This window comes from Elephas maximus, chromosome 13 (assembly GCF_024166365.1).
Source record: "Elephas maximus indicus isolate mEleMax1 chromosome 13, mEleMax1 primary haplotype, whole genome shotgun sequence".
Taxonomy (NCBI): Eukaryota; Metazoa; Chordata; class Mammalia; order Proboscidea; family Elephantidae; genus Elephas; species Elephas maximus.
The window spans coordinates 66,075,720-66,097,039 of NC_064831.1; the positions used below are offsets into that span (position 1 = coordinate 66,075,720).

At 38.6% G+C, this 21,320-nt stretch overlaps 1 protein-coding gene across 6 annotated transcripts in view; it reads right to left on the reverse strand.

Moving 5' to 3' along the window:
- HMG20A (high mobility group 20A) overlaps nt 1-21,320 on the reverse strand; it is an 80,779-nt gene that overhangs the window by 9,914 nt on the left and 49,545 nt on the right. For 4 of the 6 annotated variants that reach the window (XM_049905495.1, XM_049905497.1, XM_049905494.1 and 1 more), the window contains 5 exons: nt 20,699-20,791; nt 12,199-12,346; nt 10,288-10,500; nt 6,003-6,135; nt 5,226-5,257 (listed from right to left, as the gene is read on the reverse strand). In XM_049905495.1, the coding sequence (XP_049761452.1) occupies nt 5,226-5,257; nt 6,003-6,135; nt 10,288-10,500; nt 12,199-12,346; nt 20,699-20,787 (615 nt within the window). In that variant the 5' untranslated portion in view covers nt 20,788-20,791. Of the gene's footprint in view, nt 1-5,225; nt 5,258-6,002; nt 6,136-10,287; nt 10,521-12,198; nt 12,347-20,698; nt 20,792-21,320 lie in introns of those variants that run through there. The other 2 variants (XM_049905499.1, XM_049905498.1) reach the window with 2 other exon arrangements.

Below are 21,320 nucleotides of genomic sequence, written 5' to 3' on the forward strand. Positions count from 1 at the left end.
AACCTATTTTGCTGTGATGTGATCTAGGCTCAGAGCCAGAATTTTACAGAGTATAATATGCTTATCTCAAGTGCCCTTTACTTCAGGGAATGCTCTTAATTTTGCATACCAGGTTGAAGTGCTCCAATGCTATGCAGAATGGCTTTCAGGCCAGCATTTCTTTAGCTCTAATATGCACTCCACGGTATTTTCAATCTCCTCATATGCGAAAGCTGGACAACGAATAACAAAGACTGAAGAATTGATGCCTTTGAATTATGGTGTTGGCTAAGAATGTTGAATATACCATGGACTGCCAGAAGAACGAACAAATTTGTTTTAGAAGAAGTACAGCTAGAATGTTCCTTAGAAGTGAGGACGGTGAGGCTTCATCTCAGGTACTTGGGACATGTTTGTTATAAGGAAGGACGAATCCCTGGAGAAGGACATCATGCTTGGTAAAGTAGAGGCTCAATGAAAGAGAGGAAGACCCTCAATGAGATGGACTAACACAGTGGGCTCAAGCATAGCAATAATTTTGAGGATGGTGCAGGCCAGGCAGTGTTTCGTTTTGTTGTACATGGGGTTGCTATGAGTCGGAACCAAAGGGATGGTACATAACAACAATATACACTCTCCAGTATGTACTTTGGTAACAGTGTCTTAGGAACCCAAGTTCCATATAGGAATACAACAGGTTTCATTACCATACACAAACTGGTTTCTGTCTAACTAGGAACAAATTTTGCTGACATTTCAGGCAACCAGACCCATTTTAACCTTCAACACTGTTCAGCTTACTTTATGTAGTATGCTATCTGCTGCCAGGAATGCTAGACTGGGATACAGAAAGCTTAAGTTTCAGTAAGACTTCTGCCTCTACATAATTCAACAAGAAATTCTGAGTAAGTTCTTTCCTGTCTTAGGCTAAGTAATTTTCCTCACTGGCAAAATGAGGGGGTCAGTTGAGAGGATCTTTGAGGTCCTAGTATTCTAAGATGAGCTCTAAGGCTATTCTACTATACATTTCTTATTTCATTCCTCATAGAGTAGGTGTCTTAGTTATCTAGTGCTGCTATAGCAGAAATACCACAAGTGGATGGCTTTAACAAAGAGAAATTTATCCTCTCACAGTCTAGGAGGCTATAAGTCTGAATTCAGAGTGCCGGCTCTAGGGGCAGACTTTTTCTCTCTGTTGGTTCTGGGGAAAGGTCCTTGTCATAAATCTTCCCTGGGTCTAGGAGCTTTTCAGTGCAGAAACCCCAGGTCCAAAGGACATGTTCTGCTCCCAGTGCCGCTTTCTTGATGGTATGAGGTACCCGTCTACTCCTCCCTTTTATATCTTGAAGGAGATTCACTCAAGACACAACGTAATCTTATAAATTGAGTCCTGCCTCATTAACATAACTGCCTCTAATTCTGCCTCATTAACAGCATAGAGGAAGGGTTTATAACACATAGGAAAATCTTATCAGATCACAAAATGATGGACAATCACACAATAACTGGGAATTATGGCCCCGCCAAGCCGACACGAACTTTTGGGGGACACAGTTCAATCTACAATAGTAGGTAAAGGAAAATAAGCATGTACTTAAAATCTATGATGTTTCAGGGTATTTCCAAGATACTTGCCCTTATATTACATTAACTTACTCATATCTCTGCTCAAGCCATCTTACCCATCCTGGGATGTCCCCTGCCCCCAACACACACAGAAGACCTGTGCCATCTTTAAGGCCTGATTCAGTTCCTTCCTTCTCCATGGGCCCTTCTGTGGCTGCTTTTTAACCCATGATGTTTTTGTTGTTTTTCTGAACTCCTAGTACACTAAAACAGGAGCCCTGGTGGCACAGCGGTTAAGCACTTGACTGGTGCTCAAACCTACCAACTGCTCTATGGGAAAAAGATGTGGCAGTTTGCTTCCGAAAAGATTTACAGCTTGGAAAACCCTATGGGGCAGTTCTACTCTGTCTATAGAGTTGCTGTGAGCTGGAATCCACTTGACGGCAACAGATTTTCTTAGTATACTAAAAAGTTATATGTGAGGAAATCACTGTGTAACTATGTTAAGAAACTGTCAAAACAGTTTCTTTATATTGCGATTGTTTTGAAATTACCTAGTTTAGGAAAGATAGTATTCAAAGCAAAGTAAAAACTGATAAAGTGAGGGAAATTAATTGGGCCAATAACCATAGTAAGAGAGCTTTTTCCTGATGTGGGGCTATCAACAGAGACTTATATAGCCCACTGTATACATGTTTGACAAACTACCGCTGGCTCTTTATCTACCACCCCTTTACTTTTGTTTAACGTGTGTCTAATCCTGAAAAAGGGAAATGACACAAAGACTAATTCCTTTTTACAAATTATAGAAATTAATAATATACTAGATAATGTATTTTAATAAAAAGCTTCAATTCTCAAATCAACAGCAGCAGCTTTGATGACTAACTACATCTACTAAATCTTTACTGACTGCAACTATCTTAACTTTATTGAAGCTAAAAATACCACATATAGTTTGGCCAGCAAAATCTAAGTGATGAAATTAATCAGTGATTGACTGGAAAATGTGAGGTTTAATGTTTTAGGTAACTGTCCAAATTTTCTTTTGTGACCATTAATTATGGAGAACCTATAAAAACATGTTGCTGTGGAGTTGATATCGACTCATAATGTCCCTAAAGGACAGTGTAGAACTGCCCCATAGGGTTTCCAAGGAACAGCTGGTGGATTTGAACTGCTGACCTTCTGGTTAGCAGCTGTAGCTCTTAACCACCGTGCCACCAGGGCTCCTGGAAAACCTATAAAGGATGCTTAAAACAGAATAAAAGTAGTATGGAAATTTCATAATATTGGTGGGTGGGCACACAGACAAAGGAAGAGAGAAATAAGTAATCATACAAGCATCCTGTAATATGGAAGATTTGTAACATTATTCAATTACAATTTAAAATACAGACTCTATATACAGAGTTGCTTCAGCAAAAGCTATTCATAGCATTTCACCTTAATCAGGGGACAGAGATATCATCTATAACTACATTTATACAGGATTTATATGAAGACTAAAATACTAATAATCACTATGCTTCTCACTTTATAATTCACAAGTAGTAATAAATATATTTGACTTGTGAATCTGAATCTTTTCCCTATGTTTTGAAGGTCACCAATACCAAATACTCCGTCCTATGGGGTCGCTACGAGTTGGAAGGGACTCGAGGGCAACGAGTTTTTTCTTCAATACCAAATTAGTTATAAGAACTACGATCTCAAGATAAATAAATTACTATTTTGAAAAAATGATTTCCTTAATTTAGTGAAAAAATACATGCAAAGGAGTACATCAGAAAATGCCATTTTTTAAAATTCTCACTGTTATTTCAAGTCAACCTCTAATCGGTTCTTATATAAAAATTAAAAGTAAAAAGCATAGATCAGGTGGTAGAAAGAACAACTATAGAGCTGATGATCAGGGCCACAATTAGCATGGATGATATCATATTATTCAGCCTAGGGACTCTTGATAATGCCAAGAACCAGATGCAAGTGTATGAAGCAGTCAGGGGGGTCTCAAACCATGTTTGGGAAAGCAAAGATCCAATTTTTTGCTTACTTTCCAAAATATCCTATTTTTTTTTCCTTCTTAAGGGATGCTGAAGATGAAAAAAGATACTGAATTCATTTAAATAAAAATGGGGTTCAAGTATGAGATACTGTTATAACTTACTAGCTTGAAATAATTTTCTTTGCTTTTCATGTGGCTCAGTAAGAAAAATGGCTTCTCTCTTTATGTTCAAAACCAGGTAAAGCTGTCAGGTAAGCAAATGCATTTATGAAAGACACGTAAGTATTTCAATTCAGAAAGTATTCATGGTACATCTTCCCTATGTAAGGGTATCATGCTAAGTGGTATGAAGTTGGATAAAAAGATGGAAACTAGACTGGCATGCCCTTTAAGAGATTACAACTCTAGTGGGTGAATAACAGAAGCATTCAAACGACCTCAACAGCCGGCCAGATCAGTTAATTGCATAAAAGAAGTATAAAGGGCTGGGAGGGTTAAAGGAAGTTAGAGGGGAACAGGAAAGGCTTGAAGGAGGAAATGGAACTTGAAACAGGGCTTGAAGGATGACTAGAATTTTGAGAGGCAGAAATAGGAGGATGGGGGGGTAGAAAAAGTATGTGAGGGAGAGAAAGTGTTCGCATGAAAGGAACAATATGAGCACAAACAGGAGGTAGAGAAGGGTTGGGCATCTGGAGGACAGTGAGTCATCAAGATTTTTAAATACATCATACATATACAGAAGAAAAATAGGTGTTCAGGCATTTGGGAAGAGACCTTACTGAGTTTGAACATGATTTGGTAAGCAACGGCAGCTACTGAGAGTTTTAAAAGCATGAAATACCACAGATTATATATATTCCTTAGAAACAATAAATTAACCGTAAGTTACATATGTATCTCAAGCTCTTTATGAAGCATAGCAAACACACAGAGGGACACAGACTAAAATCCTTTCTATGAAGTTCAGAAAGAAGAGAAGATGCCAGTGAACATATACGTGCCAGTCAAGTGAGGGAACAGGAAAGGAGGCACAGAGCCAAGATACTGTCATTTGTGCTCTGTCTACAGTTGAACTGTTCATTTAATCTAAACGCTAGATCCCCTAAAAAACTAAGGTTTTAGATGATATTAAGCTATGGTCAAGTTATAGCTTTCAGTTAGCCCTCATTCCTATGTATCTCACTCCAAATTCCAGCTATCTTTGGCACTGAAAGCCCAAGCCAAAGCCCCGTGCCGTCGAGTCGATTCCGAAAATCAGTAAAATTCTTGGATCACAGAAAAGACTGGGGTTAGGAATTGTAGCTCAAAGACAGACTAGACTCATGGCATACGGGTATGCCATATGCTAAGAACTCCTGAGCTACAAGTAACTCACCCAATAAGAATTAAACCAAAAAAACCCAGCGCCGTCGAGTCGATTCTGACTCGTAGCAATCCTATAGGACAGAGTAGAACTGCCCCATAGAGTTTCCAAGGAGCGCCTGGCGGATTCAAACTGCTGACCCTTTGGTTAGCAGCTATGGCACTTAACCACTATGCCACCAGGGTTTCCCAATAAGAATTAAGAGATAGGAAATACTATGCCATTCATAAAAGGATATAAAATCTAGTAACATTTTAAACAGCAACATTCTGATATATATGAATAATATGTAGACAGAAGGCTAATTACCTCATGATCATGACTGGCCTGTCGGGCTGTATCTAAAAATATGAAAGAATAAGAGAACATTACATTAAAAATTAAAATAAAACCAAACAATAATAAAACCCAAGTATATGATTGTGCCAAGTTTCCAAAACTTCTGGTATATGCAGGCTCTCACAACATATATTTTTCTTTATGGCTTTATTATTAATTAGTCAGTTGGTCAACAAACACTAAAGGGAACCCCATACCTACAGCATATATAATTAGGTACAAGAGAAACAGCAGACACAGTTCTTACCTTTGAGGGGGTTGCGGGGGATGGTGGACAGGAAACACATACCAAAGCCATTTGTACATTATAATTTTAGAGGCTAAATGCTCAAGTTTGGAGACGATGTGATGGTTAAGGACCTGACAGACTTATTAGTTGTGGGTGGGGCTTCTCGGCAGTGTTTCCTGAGGAAGGGGAACTTAAGCAATACTCATAGGTGTGTGATTAATAATTTTAACAGAACAAAAGATCCATGAAGACACAGATCTTGTCTTTCTCGTTCACTGCTGTATTCTCAATGCCTAAACGGGAGCTTGGAGGTGCACAGTAAGTATTTTTTGAATGAATGTATATATAAATGAATGAATGAAAAGGATGATCACTGGAGGATGAGAGAAATGGTACATGTAGGATAATACAGAGATGACAGAAACATATCTTTTATATTTTACTGCTCTAACAGTTGACTCTGTGACATTCTTTTATGCACAACAAACTATAAATATATTTGGTTATGGTTCTGATACCTTGTCTATGAGATTTGCCTTTCTGACGATCCTGGGTTTTCCTACTGAAGACCTTGTAAGCCTCAGTCTTCTGATACTGCTCCAGTTCCTTCATGTAGCGTTCCTTATCTCTGTCTGCTTCATCAAGATAGCGCTTGGAAAGAAATGTGGAATTATTTTCAAGAAACAGAGACTATATTAATGTAAAATATTTGAAAAAAATGGAACAATGAGAGTATGGAAATAAAAGTAGAGAATCAGAAAAGCCAAGAGTCATATCAATAGAATAAGATATACTCTAAGAAATAGATGATTCTGACTTTTTGGACTATTTATTACCTTTTCCAACTTAATGAAGACAAATTCTATTGAGATTATTCTCATAAAAAATGCACAGAGAAGGTGATTATAGTTATTCCTCTAACCCTACAGATAGAACTCCACATGGCTACTAGAGTCTTTATGAGGTCTAAACACCACATAGACATACTTAGTCTTCCCAGGGGAAGGAATGGAATATTCTTGTTTCTCTATTCCCAACCCATTTTGAGGGTATGATCTCATATATCAATAGGCCTTTTAAGAGCCTGAAGAGTAGAGCACTAAAAAGGAGAGACAGAAAGAACATAAAAAAGAATGACCTCATCCTATGGACCCAAATTGATTACTCTGAGAGGGCCTACATCTACATGCTTTGATTGCTTTGTTATATTAATTATTTAAACAAAGTTCATTGATTTGCCAGGATTATTTTGTTTAATGCCTTGTCCTTTTAATTCACCAATTAGGTATGAGAAATTAGGTACAAAAATACTGGTTGGACACAAAACATAGTCTTATGTTTAAAACCTTGTCCCACATTAAGAATCAGATGTAATGGGCACCCAAATGGCTAAATCTGGGACAATATAAACACCAAAATAATTAAATGCAGTAATGAATTATAAACCACTGGAAGAAACCAGAAGTTCATATGTCTATATCAATAATACTGGAAACCCTGGTGGCATAGTGGTTAAGTGCTATGGGTGCTAACCAAAAGGTCAGCAGTGTGAATCCACCAGGTGCTCCCTGGGAACTCTATGGGGCAGTTCTACTCTGTCCCATAGGGTTGCTATGAGTCGGTATCGACTTGATGGCAGTAGTTTTGGTTTATACTTTCTCCTCACTTACCAACTATCTCATTATCTGACATTTTGCATTTACGACAATCGTAAAAAATCTTGTTGTTGTTATTAGGTGCTGTTGAGTCGGTTTCGACTCATAGCGACCCTATGCACAACAGAGCGAAAACACTGCTCGGTCCTGCGCCATCCTTAAAATCGTTGTTATGCTTGAGCCCATTGTTGCAGCCACTGTGTCAATCCACCTCGTTGAGGGTCTTCCTCTTTTCCGCTGACCCTGTACTTTGCCAGGCATGATGTCCTTCTTCAGAGACTGATCCCTCCTGACAACATGTCTAAAGTATGCAAGACACAGTCTCGCCATCCTTGTTTCTAAGGAGCATTCTGGTTGTACTTCTTCCAAGACAGATTTATTCATTCTTCTGGCAGTCCATGGTATATTTGATATTCTTCGCCAACACCACAATTCAAAGGCATCAATTCTTCTTTGGTCTTCCTCATTTATTGTCCACCTTTCACACGCAAGTAAAAAATCTACTATCCAATTATCTTTTGCATCAACAATGTTTGTCTGGTAGTAACATAAGATGAGGTGTGAGGTGAGAGTACTGCTGACTTTGATGACTAAGGTTATGTGTCAACTTGGCTGGACTATGTTCTCAGTGGTTTGGCAGTTATGTAATGATGTAACTTGGCAGTTGGGTAATGATGTAACTTGGCAGTTGGGTAATGACGTAACTTGGCAGTTGGGTAATGATGTAACTTGGCAGTTATGTAACAATGTAAATTGGCAGTTATGTAATGATGTACGGTAGGGTTGAAAGCTGATACTCAAAAACAAGAAGAAATCATAAAGGAGCCATTACATTAATAATGACAGTTTTCTCCTGGGAGAAATGACAGCATGCATTGATGTAATTTGGAAGTTATGTAATGATATAGTCATTCTACATTTTTGCGTAACACCGATTTTACATAACGACCTGGTTTTTGGAACCTAACCATTTTGATAAGTGAGGAGAGGGTATAAGTACATAAACGGGGGGGAAGAGGAGGGCTCTTGCTCAGACCAAAACGCTGAGGCCCAACTGGTGAATGTAGAAGGAGTGTTGCAGTAGAAAAATAATTTTGTAACCACCAGGGCAAAGGCTGGATCAGGCAAGAGTTATTGATGGATGTTAAACTTATAGAGAAATTTGATGTAGAGCAGGCTATACGCATTATCTCCCCAGAGACTGCTTATTCATTTATAAAACCCAGTGCCGTCAAGTCGATTCCGACTCATAGCGACCCTACAGGACATTCATTATAAGAGAGATCAAAATTAACATTGCCAATAAGGTACAAATGGACCTTGTATGCCTCCACATGAAACACCCTGAGCAGGATACAACACCATCTAGGTAGTGACTGTATTCTTGAAAAATATCAATGTTATATAAGACAAAGGCAGACTGGAAATATTCCAGATTAAAGGAGGCTAGAGACTTGACTACTAAATGTAACACCTGACCTTGGACGGGAATCTGTACTGGAGGAGAAAAGAATGTTATAAAGGAATGCTGTTAAGTCAACTGATGAAATTGGAATACGGATGGTAGATTAAAGTACTGTACTAATATAAAATTATGAAGCTGATAACTGCACTGTGGTTATTTAAGAGAATATTCTTAGGAAATACACAGGGGTAAAAAGGGCCACGATGCATATAACTTGCCCTCAAAGGATTCAGAAAAAAGTTGTGTGTGTGAATGTGTATGAGAAAGACAGAGAGCAAGTGAGTAAGAAGGCATGTGCAAATGGAGAAATGAGATAACGTGTTAATAACAGGTGACTCTGAATAAAAGGTATTTGGGTATTTTCTGTACTATTTTTATGTTTGCAACTTTTACTACATTTGAAATTATTTTCAAATAAAAGTTTAAAAAAACAAACAAAAAATCTGTCCTACCTAACAAAGAGCCCTGGTAGTGCAATGGTTAAGCACTTGGCTGCTAACTGAAAAGTTGGCAGTTCAAATCCACCCAGTGGCTTTGAGACCTGTGATCTGTTCCTGTAAAGATTACAGCCTAGAAAACCAGATGGGGCAGTTCTACTCTGTCACACTGGGTCGTTATAAGTCGAAATAGACACCTAACAACCAGTACCTAACAGCGGTTATGTTATACCTGGAAATAACTACTGTTATTTTTGCTTTTTTTTTTATGTACTGTTGTATTTTCTGAAAAAGACAATTTAAACAATGAGTATGTATTGATTTGGACAAAAAAAAAGTTACTACATAGTACAGCCAAAACATTGGATGATATACACTCCCTTCTACTAGCTTGCTAACAAACACAAAGCTTTAACTTGCAAATTCATCCAATTAATTCCTAAAAGAGTATTTCCCAATTTGGTTTAAAGAATAATCAGTTTAGAATTCTTACTTAAAGATCATTTAAAAGTGTAAGACATAAACGAAATGTAGGTATCTTTCAAATGCTGGGAACACTGGGAACTTTTAACTAAAACTACTCTCACAATCATTACCATCACTGCTTTTGTGTCATTTCAAACAGCTCATGGCTGTATCATCCTTAATTCCCCTCAAATCTCTCTAACAAATGGATTTGTTTCGGTTTGGCAGTAGGGTTAGTTTCTGTTTTGAAGGAGAGATATAATTCAAGTAGTTCTTGCTTTATTTTCCATAGTGCTTTAAATTTGCCAGAACTGTAGTTAAAAAAGAATTATTAAAGTAGTAAAATATTTTTCTTAAACAAAAATTTTACATAAACTACAGAACTTTATCAAGTGGCTTTCTGGCATTTTCTCATTTAACTCGACTTTTCCCATTTAACTCAGTGGAATAAATTATGTTGCAGGATTTCTTAAAACAGAACCACTTTTTTTTTCTTTCAAATCTATATGAACTCTCAGCATATAAATCAGATAAAAGTAGAGCTACTCTGGTTGAGGGGGTCCTAAGTCCCTCGTGCCCATACCTCTGCAGCAGACCCTAATACAATTCTAAAACCACTGTCCTGGAGTAAAGAGCTATGACGGGTCACGCTTTCTGGTCTTCTAGGCAATACTGTGACCAACTTAGAGATTCCACCATCTATCCTCTTTACTTTCCTGACAGATATTATTTTTGAGATATAATGGAAACCAAGCAAAGGATCAGGGATGTGAATGATTACCTGTTTTTCTTCAGGAGGCAATTTACTCCATTCATTGCCCAACATCCTTGTAATTTCTGGAAATGGGACCTCTGGTCTCTTTGCTCGAAGCTGTTCTCGACGCTCATTCATGAACCGAACATATCCTGTAAGGGGGGATTTGGGTGCATTGCTATCTCGAAGAGGTTTCTTTCTCTTTCTTCCCTTGGACCAACCTCCTCGTTTACTTCTTTGCTACAAAACAGATCAAAAAACTAAAAAACAAATAACAACAAACCCCGAAGTAACATGACAACAAATACCAACAAACAGCATGACAGTTGAATTTTCCTACCAATAATAATAAAAAAAAAAAACCAGTAAGACCCTGGATATTCAGAGCTCTCCAAATTTATCATTGGTACTAATGGTTGCAATGCAGTTTGCAGTTAGGGGGTCTAGACTGTTCACTTGCAGACCTTTTAATGTGCCATAGTACAAACTGTTGCGCTCAGAGGGTATTTTGTGCTAATCCCAATAGATGGGAATAAGGGTGCCATGATCATCTAAGCTTTGGCCTTCATACACACCTAACAGGTCCTGGTTCCTCACAGAGAATATTCTAAATGAGAAACACAGCAGCACACCCAGCACTGTTCCAGAGAAACACACACTGTCACAGTAGACCAGAACAAAATGTTGCCACATGTACTGGGCTAAAGAGGAAACAAGTTGTAGCACAGGGATTAAAAATAACTCAGGAAGGGTGTTCTCACCGATACCACTCAAAAGATCAGTCTTGTCTCAAAGCAGATTGCAACAGCTTTTATCCAAGTCTTAGAAAAATTTTAGTTAAGTATGATATACCCCAAAATGAAGACTAGTGCTTTGCTTGATGGTTTGGTCTTTAATATGCATATTCTATAAAGTCGGAGATCTTTATATGTTGAGTTAAATCAAGATTAAATCATCTCTAAAAAGGCTTAAAAAAAAAAAGACTGTGGTACTAACTGAATAGCAATCTTTGATGTTTTACTGCAACCTTTTTTCTTCTTTCTTTTATATGATACAAGGTACATAATATTTTTGCTTCATAATTTTACAAATACACATAACTTATCTAGTTAATAATGTTTTATAGATAAAAGAGTTCTTATTTCAGAGAAGAGAAAATTAACAGTATGTGACAAAAACATCTAAATATTAATTACAGCACTGTACTCCAAATATATGTATAATGGTGCAATAATTCACCATTGGGCAACTGTTATATTTGGTATCAGTGTTTTTTAAACTCAGTAACATTAAAGCAGCTAAGAATTTTTAGATGTTTAGGAATCATTCATGATTATCTTTAAGAATGCCAACAGGACAGATAAAAAAAAAATCAGCTCTTTTACAATAAGAGACAAAAATTAATGGTGGTAGTTACTCTTTTTTGGCTTAAAAAAAAAAAAAAGAAAAAAAGTGCCTTAAAACAAAGACAATGTAATCAGTCAGTTGTGAGGAACACTGAAAGTCCAATCAATAAGGGGACATATGGAACCTTTGTGTAAATGAGAGAAAGGTGCTCCCTTATGGGACGGTGAAGGATTTAGATTTAGCAAGTGGTGTAAGTCCTCTGGACACGTACGGTCCTGTACTACAGGGCTTGGTGAGCAGAGTGTGGCCCTCAACAAGTGTGGCATGTAGATGCATCATTTATTGCCTATTGAATTAAATCATTCAATAAGCATTTGTTGAACATAGATAGGTACACATTCCTCAGATGGGGGGGGAATCTACCTGTCTCTATGGGTATATGGAAAATAAGAAATATAAAACAGAAAACGTTGTAGGTATCAGCTTAAGAACGTGAGAAGACCTGATGATGAACATTTTGAACAACTGCCTTGCTGACTTCTTCTTCAGAAGTTTAAGAGGCCAGTAATAGGAGAAGAAACTTCAGCTCACCTCATCTTCATGCCTCTGTTCATTGCTTTCTGCTGTATTTGAAGACTCATTCTGAAGCAACTGACCTTGGGAAAGATCCTCCACAAATTCTGGATTGGTAGTGGATGGTGTGGCTCCACTACTATATGAAACCTCTGGGTGGGTTAATCTGAAGAGTAACAGGCAGAAGTGCAAAAGTTCAGTATCAACAGCATTCAAACTTGCTCCTGTTTGTCAATGTTCAAGACAAATCTTACTGCCAGCAAAAGTACATGCTGGTCTCTGAATTAATTTCCCTACTACAATCTGTGTAAATGTAAACCATGTCTCCATAGAAGCTGTAGAGTGTTTAAAAAAATAGCTTCAGTGCTTGATTAAACCAGGTCAGTTCTATAAGTCTCCCACCAAAAACAACCATAATTTCTTCCTCCAAAATTACCTCTCCCCTCAACACAGACTTTGTGTTTTAGTTCTGAGCATGTGCCAGAATCTGGCCTCTATATGCTACCTTACATGTATCTCCAACGTAAAGGAAAAACAGTATTAATGGTACAGGGGTAGGAATGGGAGTTATAAAGGCAGTTTGCCCCCTATCACATAAGATTCTTGAACAATATTAAGAAATCTTTTACAGTAACATTCCACAAGCTATTCTTTCTTGGATTAGTGTTTACTGACCAGCAGATCATCTAAGAACAGTATTATCAATTTCAGTAAGTTCAGGTATAAGACGTTAATAAATCAGACAAATATACTTCTTTTTGTTCCCACCATTATGTTCCAGATAAATTAGCAAATCAGATCCCATCCTTCTGAAAAGTGGACAACAGAAGGTACAGACGATAGTAGTGTCTTAGACTGACTCACTCTTATCGTATGTGGATAAATAAAGAAGAAAAGGCTACAGTAAGTGCTAGGGAGTTTTGCATGTGTTTTTGGTAGGGGGAGGGACAGGAAGATGAGAGTGGCAGAAAGATGAAAAAGACAGTAATATTGAGTCATTATTCTTAAAGAACGCATACTACATAGGGTTACAGACAAATAATTACAATGCAACATTGTTATTAGGTGCCGCCAAGTCAGTTCCAACTCATAGCGACCCTATGTACAACAGAATGAAACACTGTACCATCCTCACAATTGTTGTTATGCTTGAACTCACTGTTGCAGCCACTGTGTCAATCCATCTTGTTGAGGGTCTTCCTCTTTTTCATTAACTCCCTACCTTACCAATGCAATATAACAACGCAATGTAAGTGCCAAAATAGAGGTTTGTAGAAAGTGCCGTAGGGGCAATGGTAGAGGGTACAGTGTATTTTATGTGTATGGAGAGGATGTTTGGTAAGATTTCACAGAGGAGGTATTGAAAGATGAATTGGTATTCATCAGGCAAGCAACATAATTTCAGGTGGAAAGAACAGTGTCTAACTGGAGAAAGGGAGATGAATTTCAGTAGACTACTACAATAGACTGAGAGACAAGTGCACAGACTAAGGCAACAGCAGACTGGATGGAAAGTAGGGGATAGAGAGCTAAGAGAACTTAAGAGGTAGAATGAAGAGGACTTAATGACTGACTAAATACAAACAGTGAAGGAAAAGGAAGGGTAATTCTGAGGTTTCCAATTGGGCGATCATGTACTACTAACCAAGGGAAGAACAGGGTATGCTGTGTGTGTGTGTGTGTGAGAAAGAGGCAGAAAGATGAGAAATTAGTGAGCTTTGAAAAAGCTAAGTCTGAAATGCTCATGGGGTAATTTGGTGGAGATGGAAACATGCCCTGAGAGAACACAAGTGAAGAAACACATGAGACATACATTTGAGAGGCGTCAGCCCATGGAAGTCACAGAAAGTGCTACATATTCAGACAGTGAGAAGAAAAGTCAGCGCAGAGCTCTGCTGGTTCAGTATCATTTTTTTTTGTATTAGAAGAGCCGGGAAAAGAGACTGAGGAAGGCATTAAGAGAATACTGTTGCAGAGGCCAAAGCAGAAAACTTTTAAGAAGGAGGTGTCAACCAATTAAAAAGTTGATGTCAAATAAAACATGCTAAAAATTACTTGCTAAATTTGAAGATTGGAATATCAGTGTAAATCTTAGAGCGTACGGTTAGTGGAATTATGGGAATAAGAAACAGATTACAGTGGACTGAGAAATGAATGGGAGTAGATACAGACTGTACTGGGAATGAGAGAAAGTACATGCTTTTCTGCCCCTGTCTAAAAAACCTAATAGTTGACTTTTGGCAGAAGGTCTCTGTATTTTTGAGGTCCTTTCAAAAAGGCTATGTGAGAAGCTATGAAATCAATGCCAATCATGTTCTCTGAAAAGAGATGCAATCGGAGATCCAGTTTGATCTTAGCAGTTTTCTTTTATAAATATTTCAATCATTTTAGGTGTTCTAGGCAACTTGTTCTTTCACTGTCATTCTTATTTCAATTGTGCCATCAATTGTTAAGTTATTCACTCTTATACACTCCTATTTCAGTAAAACCTACAGAGGAGGATTTGGGAAAAAGCAACAATCCTATGAATCCCTCACCGAAGTAGACAGGAATCATCAGAATGGAGTGGCCAAAGATGTCAAATGCCATTGTGAAGGCTAATGTTATGCGTCAACTTGGCTAGGCCATGATCCCCAATACCGCGTAACTGTCCTCCATTTTATGATCTGATGTAATTGTCCTCCATTTTTGATATTGCGTAATTACCCTCCATTTTATGTGTTGCAAATCCGAAACCTCTATATGTTAACGAGGCAAGATTAGTGTGGGGTGTATCTTAAGTCACACTCTTGCTAAAGGGCATGACTCAAGTCACACCTTTACTCAAGTCACACCTTTACTCAAGTCACACCCTTACTCAAGTATGTGATGTAAGGGGTGTTTCCTTGAGAGTGTGACCTACATCTAATATATATATGCATGCTCTGGAAAAGCTCGCTCTCACTCTGGATCCTGCATGTGGCTCATCATCACCTGACCTCCAGGACTTGGGACTCGAGCGAGCAGCCTGTCATGTGACCTGCCAATTCTGGAATTTTCCAGCTTCCACAGTCCTGTGAGCTAGCAGCCTGCTGCCTGACCTGATTAGCCAGCTTCCACAGCCCTGTGGGTCAGCAGCCTGTTGTCTGACCTGCCAATTTGCGTTTGTCAGCCCCTGTGGCTACATGAATCAGTAGAGGCCTCCGATCTGATGCCTGACCCCTGGATTTGGGACTTGCCAGCCTCTACAACTATGTGAGCCATTTCTTTGAGATAAATCTTTTAATATATATATTCTCTAGAGAACCTAGACTAAGACAGCCATGGAGATGACAAGTTGGATAAAGACTGAGGAAAAAAAAAGCTCTTTTGTTATTATGCATGAATTGTTCATGCTTCAAGCTAAAGCCAACAGCCCTTCCATTTGTGTCCTGGATCCCACACCCTCTTGCTTACTCAAGGACATCATTTCAGCAGTTCTGCCCTCTCTCTGGCACCACCAATTCTTTCTTTTCTACTGGATCAGCTTCATCAGCAATACAAAGGTGGTATTGCTACTCCTATCTTAAAACAAAGTAAAATGAAACAAAACCCTCTCTTGATCCCATTTCTCCTAGTTAATATTCTCATTTTCTTCACAGCCAAGCTCCTTGAAAGAATTGTTTATATTTACTGACTTCAATTTCTCCCATTCTCTGCCTCTCTTTTTTTGTTTTAATAATATTTTATTGATTTTGGGGACAGTTTACACAGCAGTTTAGGTTCCCATTCAGTAATTTCAGAACAAATTGTTCAGTGACATTAGTTCCATTCTTCACAATGCATGAACATTCTCATTATTTCTGTTCTGGCTGTTCCCATTTCTAGTAATCAAGTTTCCCTGCCCCCTTACTTTCTAATCTTTGTTTTAAAGTAATTGTTGACCGTTTGGTCTCCTACAGATGTTTTTTTAAAAGAGAAACATACTCATGGGTGATATTCTTTATTTTGTGAGATAATCTGTTGTTTAGTTAAAAGGTGAACTCAGGGGTTAGTTTCGGTTCAAGATATAAACAGTATCCTAGGGCAACAGTCTCAGGGAGTCCTCCATTCTCAAACTGGTCCGATAAATTAGTAAGTCTGGATTTTTTAAGAATTTGAGGTTCTGTTCTACATTTTTCTCCCATTCTATTAGGGTCCATCTATTGTAGCCCTGATTAGAATGGCTGGTTGTGATAGCTGGGTGCTACCTAGTTCTTCTGGTCTCAGGGTGAATGAGACTGGTTAGTGTAGGCTATTAGTCCTCTAGACTAATTTCTTTGAATCTTTGGTTTCCTTCTCTTTTGCTCTGGATGAGTAGAGGCAACAGTTGTATCTTAGATGGGTGCTCACAAGCTTTTAAGACTCACAAGCTTTTAACACCCCAGACACTACACACTGAACTAGGACGTAGAACATAAACTTTATTAACTACATTATGCTAATTGACCAAATTATCCTATGGTCCTCAGCCTTCAAAACCAGAAAACCAATCCTGTGAGGTATCTGGTTATGTATGAGAAGTATATGCATATATATGCATACACACACATACATACATATACATACACCAATATACACACATATATACTTACATATACAGATAAATGCATACATACGTACATATTATACCCATACATATATTTTTTTGTTGTTGTTGCAAAATTATACATGCCACAGCAATTATCAAAAGGTCCTTTTTTCTTGTGTACATTTTAGTGACATCATTTACCTTCGTCAAGTGTTGCACACTTTATCCTCACCTTACCTTTCCCTTCACCAAAAATACCAAGTGTCTAATATCTAGGGAGTGAATCCTCCTGCCCCCTATCCCTGGTAACCACTAACGAACATCAGTTTCTGTATATTTACCTATTCATGTCATTTCATAAAAGTAAGAACATATAATATTTGTTTTTTTTTTTTTTGTGACTGCCAATATAATGGCCTCCAGGTTCATTCATGTTTTAAGATGTTTGGAGAACTCCTTTTTGTTTACTGCTGAGTAGTAGGCCATTGTATGTATTTACCACATTTTACTTATCCATTCATCCCGTGATGAGCAATTAGGCTGTTTCCACCTTTTTGCTATTGTGAGTAATGCTGCAGTGAACATAGGTGTGCCCCTCCCATTCTCTCTTCAACTCACTCCAAATGAGATTTGCACTCACAACTCTTGTTGAGGTTACCAATGACCTCCCTGTTAAATCTAAGTCATTTTTTCAGTCCCCATCTTACCTGAAGCATTTGACACAGCATTGACCAAAAAAAAAAAAAAAGCTTTATTTACCCGGTTTTTCTGCTCCCTTTTAACCCACAAGTTGCCACCAAGCTGACTCTGACTCAGTGACCCCGCGTGCACCGGAGTAGAGCTGTGCCCCACGGTGTTCTCAACGGCCGATTGTTCGGAAGTAAATCACCAGGGCTTTCTTCAGAGGTGCCTCTGGATGAACTCGAACCTCTAACCTTTTGGTCAGCGGCTGAGCATGTTAACTGTCTGCACCACCCTCACGCTGGTTTCTCCTCTTCTGCCTAAGTTCCGAATGCTGAAGCACCCCAAAGCTCAGTGTTCACACCTCTTCTCTCCTCTGTCCACACAGTCTCCTTTCTCTGGTAATGTCATCAAGTCTCATGGCTTTGAACATCGGCTATGTGCTGATGACTCACAAGTTTTTCTTTCTAGCCTGGGCCTCTCTTAACTTCGGAACCTTCCATCAGACTGCCTATTTGACATATCTACTTGGAGGTCTAATGGGCATCAGAAATTTAAAACTTCCAAAACTGAGCTCTAAAATTTCATCCCTGTCTGCTCAATTTCCCCCATCTAAGACAATGGCTTGGTTGGAGGTTCTAGCAGGGGAGAGCAGCTACTCATATACTCTTGACTGAAGAACCGTACTTCTCTATTAGGGAAGGTCGTCCTCTTTGACCGAGCATGCAACTTTGGGAAGGATACACATGCAGTGCTGAGGAAGAGGAAACCCATCCAGCCAGCCAGATCAGCTGAATCAACTCTGGTAATCAATGGAGTGACAGATGTCACAGCCAGGCTGTAATGGTGATTCGGTTGTAGAATTCTCGTTCCCCATGCAGGAGACCTGGAGTTGATTTCCACCCAAGGTACCACAGGTGCAGCTACCACCTGTCTGTCAGTGGAGGCTTGTGTGTTGCTATGATGCTGAACAGCTTTCAGATGGACTAGGAAGAAATGCCTGGTACCCTGCTTCTGAAAATCAGTCAGTGAAGATCCTCTGGATCACAATGGTCTGATCCACAACTGACAGTGGGGATGGCACAAGACCGGTTATTCCTTCATTTCATTGTGCATGGGGTCATCATGAGTCGGAGGCCGACTCAGTGGTAGCTGACAACAACAGTAAGATAATGGCAATTTTATGCCTCTAGTTTTTAGTTACTTAGGCCAAAATTTTAGAGTTGTCTTTCAGTGCTTTTTTGTCCTTTTTCCTTTAACTTGTCAGGTCTCTTAGGCAATTCTCGTATGGTTTACCTTTAAAATATGTCTGTAATCCTATACTTCTCACCACCTTCATTCCCAGTCTATTTGAAGCCCACTCCAATGAGGTTTCTGTCCCCACTATTCCACCAACAACATTCTTATCAAAGTCACCAGTGTTTTGATGTTCTTCAGATCATCATTTCTCACCTGAATTATTTCAAGAGTCTCCTAACTGGTCTCCCTGCTTCAGCCCATGTTCCTTTTACTCTAATTCTCAACACAACAGAGGGATCCTATTAAAAGGTAAGTGTCAGATCCCTCTGCTCAAAATACTCAAATGTTTTTCCACCTCACTCAGCATAAAAGTCAAAGTGCTTTCTCTGACCTAAAAGGTCCTACGTGATCTAGTTCCTTGGTGCTCAAGGCATGGGCCTCATACCAGCAGCACTGAAATCACCTATGAGCTTATTAGAAATGCAGAATCTCTGGTCCTACAGCAGGCCTTCTGAATTATAATCTTCACTATAACAAGATCTCCAGGCAACTTGTAAGCACATTTGAGTCTGGGAAGAACTGCTGCAGCCCTCCATTGCCCTCGCCCTCATGTACCTGTGCGCCAAGCCACACCAGCTTCCTGGCTGTTCTAAAGGCAGCAACACTCCTGTCTTAGCTTTCTGCACTAGAACAACCTTCCCCCAGACAACTGCATGCTAGCTACCTCACTTCCTTCGTGTGTTTATTTAAGTCACTTTCTCACTACAGCCTTTCTGCCATTTTACCTACAACTGTTCCCTCAAACTTTTCCTATCCCTCTTCCCTGCTTTCTTTTTTAATCCAATAATTATTATCACTTTCTAACATAGTATGAATTTTACTTATTTATCCTGTTTATTATCGGACTTTCTCAGTAAAATCTGAGCTCTACAGGGGCCTAGATTTTCATGTTTTGATCACTGCTTTATATTTAGTGCCTAGAACAGTACTTGGCACATAGTGAATATTCAAAGATGTATTACTGAATGAACTGAATTTACTAAGTAGGTAGCCTTCAGAAATGTCTTGGAGAACAGTTTCTGAGTAGTGAGGTCGGAAGGCAGATACTAATGAGGTGAGAAATGAATGTGAGAGAAGGCAACAGAATTACAAAATGTAGTCCATTTTTCAAAGAGCTCTAAGGAATATTAAAATAATTCATCTTAGGGATTAGCTACCACTTCAATGTATTACTGAATATATTTATTCTTTGCCAAATAATTTCTAAACATGCAGAAAAAATAAAACTTCAACTAAAATGAAGATTTTCTCCGGAAAGGAAAGACTAGCTGCTATAACCTTTTTCTATAGCCCTTTATATATTTTTCAGACCCTCCCAAAAGGAGAAAGACCAAACGAAAAACACAAGTCGGTTAAAGCTCTTAAGCACTGAATAAAAACCAAAATAATCTTTATAAAAATTCTGACTTTGGGGAAAGAAAAGATATTTTAAAATCTGTGGCAATTCAAACAGAAAATGTTTTTCGAAGCTACCCCTTTGGCAGGTTATTTCCTCAATGGGGACTATGAAATTCTCTTAACTGGAAGTCCCAGATGTTTGCTAAAAAAAAGTAAAAAAAAATTTTTTTTAGATCCCATAAATTGTTTTAACATTCACAGGGACTAAAAAAAAAAAAACGAAAACTAAACCCGTTGTCATCAAGTCTATTCTGACTCACAGCGACCCTACAGGATAGAGTAGAACTGCCCCATAGGGTTTTCAGTGATCGGCTGGTAGATTCAAACTGCTGACCCTCTGGTTAGCAGCCGAGCTCCTAACAACCACCAGGGCTCCTCGCAGGGCCTAACCCAGCCCAGGGCCATCGATCACAGGGTCTAGGGCACTGCAAATGACAGGTGAATGCAGGTTACAAAGCAGTTTACAATGGCTCTCACTCTCTTTGCAAAGCACATGAAATGTACCTTCTATTCTTATGACATAAACTGCTTCTTTAGTGCCTCATACTTTGTCAGAAGCTTTGTTCTGAAGTCTATACAGAGAGAGGCCCAGTGTCCCCAGCGGCTGCTTACCCAGTTGTGGCCAGATCATTGCTCTCCTTTGAGCCATCTTCATCTGCAAAAAGGGGGGGCAGGGTGGAACTAGTCATCAAGTTTTCCATCTCTCTGAAATGGAAAAAAAAAAAAAAGAAAATTAATGGCTTATATATTACTTCTAGTTCCAGTTCCACTAATTTAAGAGCCAGCCTTTCTTAACTTTATCATATCAGCAGCAGAACAGAAACTGACCTAAATATTTATTTTCTTGACTTGGACCCATCAATTTAAACAATGATTAATGGGCTTTTGACCCTGGTCTTATCAACTGACCAGACTAAAAACAGGTCTTAAACACTGGGGCACAGTTTGGAAAATTCCTTCTTATTCATCAGAATAATCTTCAAAAGTATTCTTCATTTCTGTAAAAGTTGTTAAACAGAGTAACTCAGAAGCACCGTTTTAACCCTGAGGAAGTTATTTAACCTCTTTGTGCTACAATTTTAGCATTTTAGACACAGACAAAGTTGCTGACTTAACCCACAGGGTTACTGTGACGGATTAAAATTGAAAATGCCTCATAAACATAGAGAGGGTAACATGGTAAGTATTTGGGTATTATTATATAAAGTATTGTTATTATAGCATCACCAGCTGT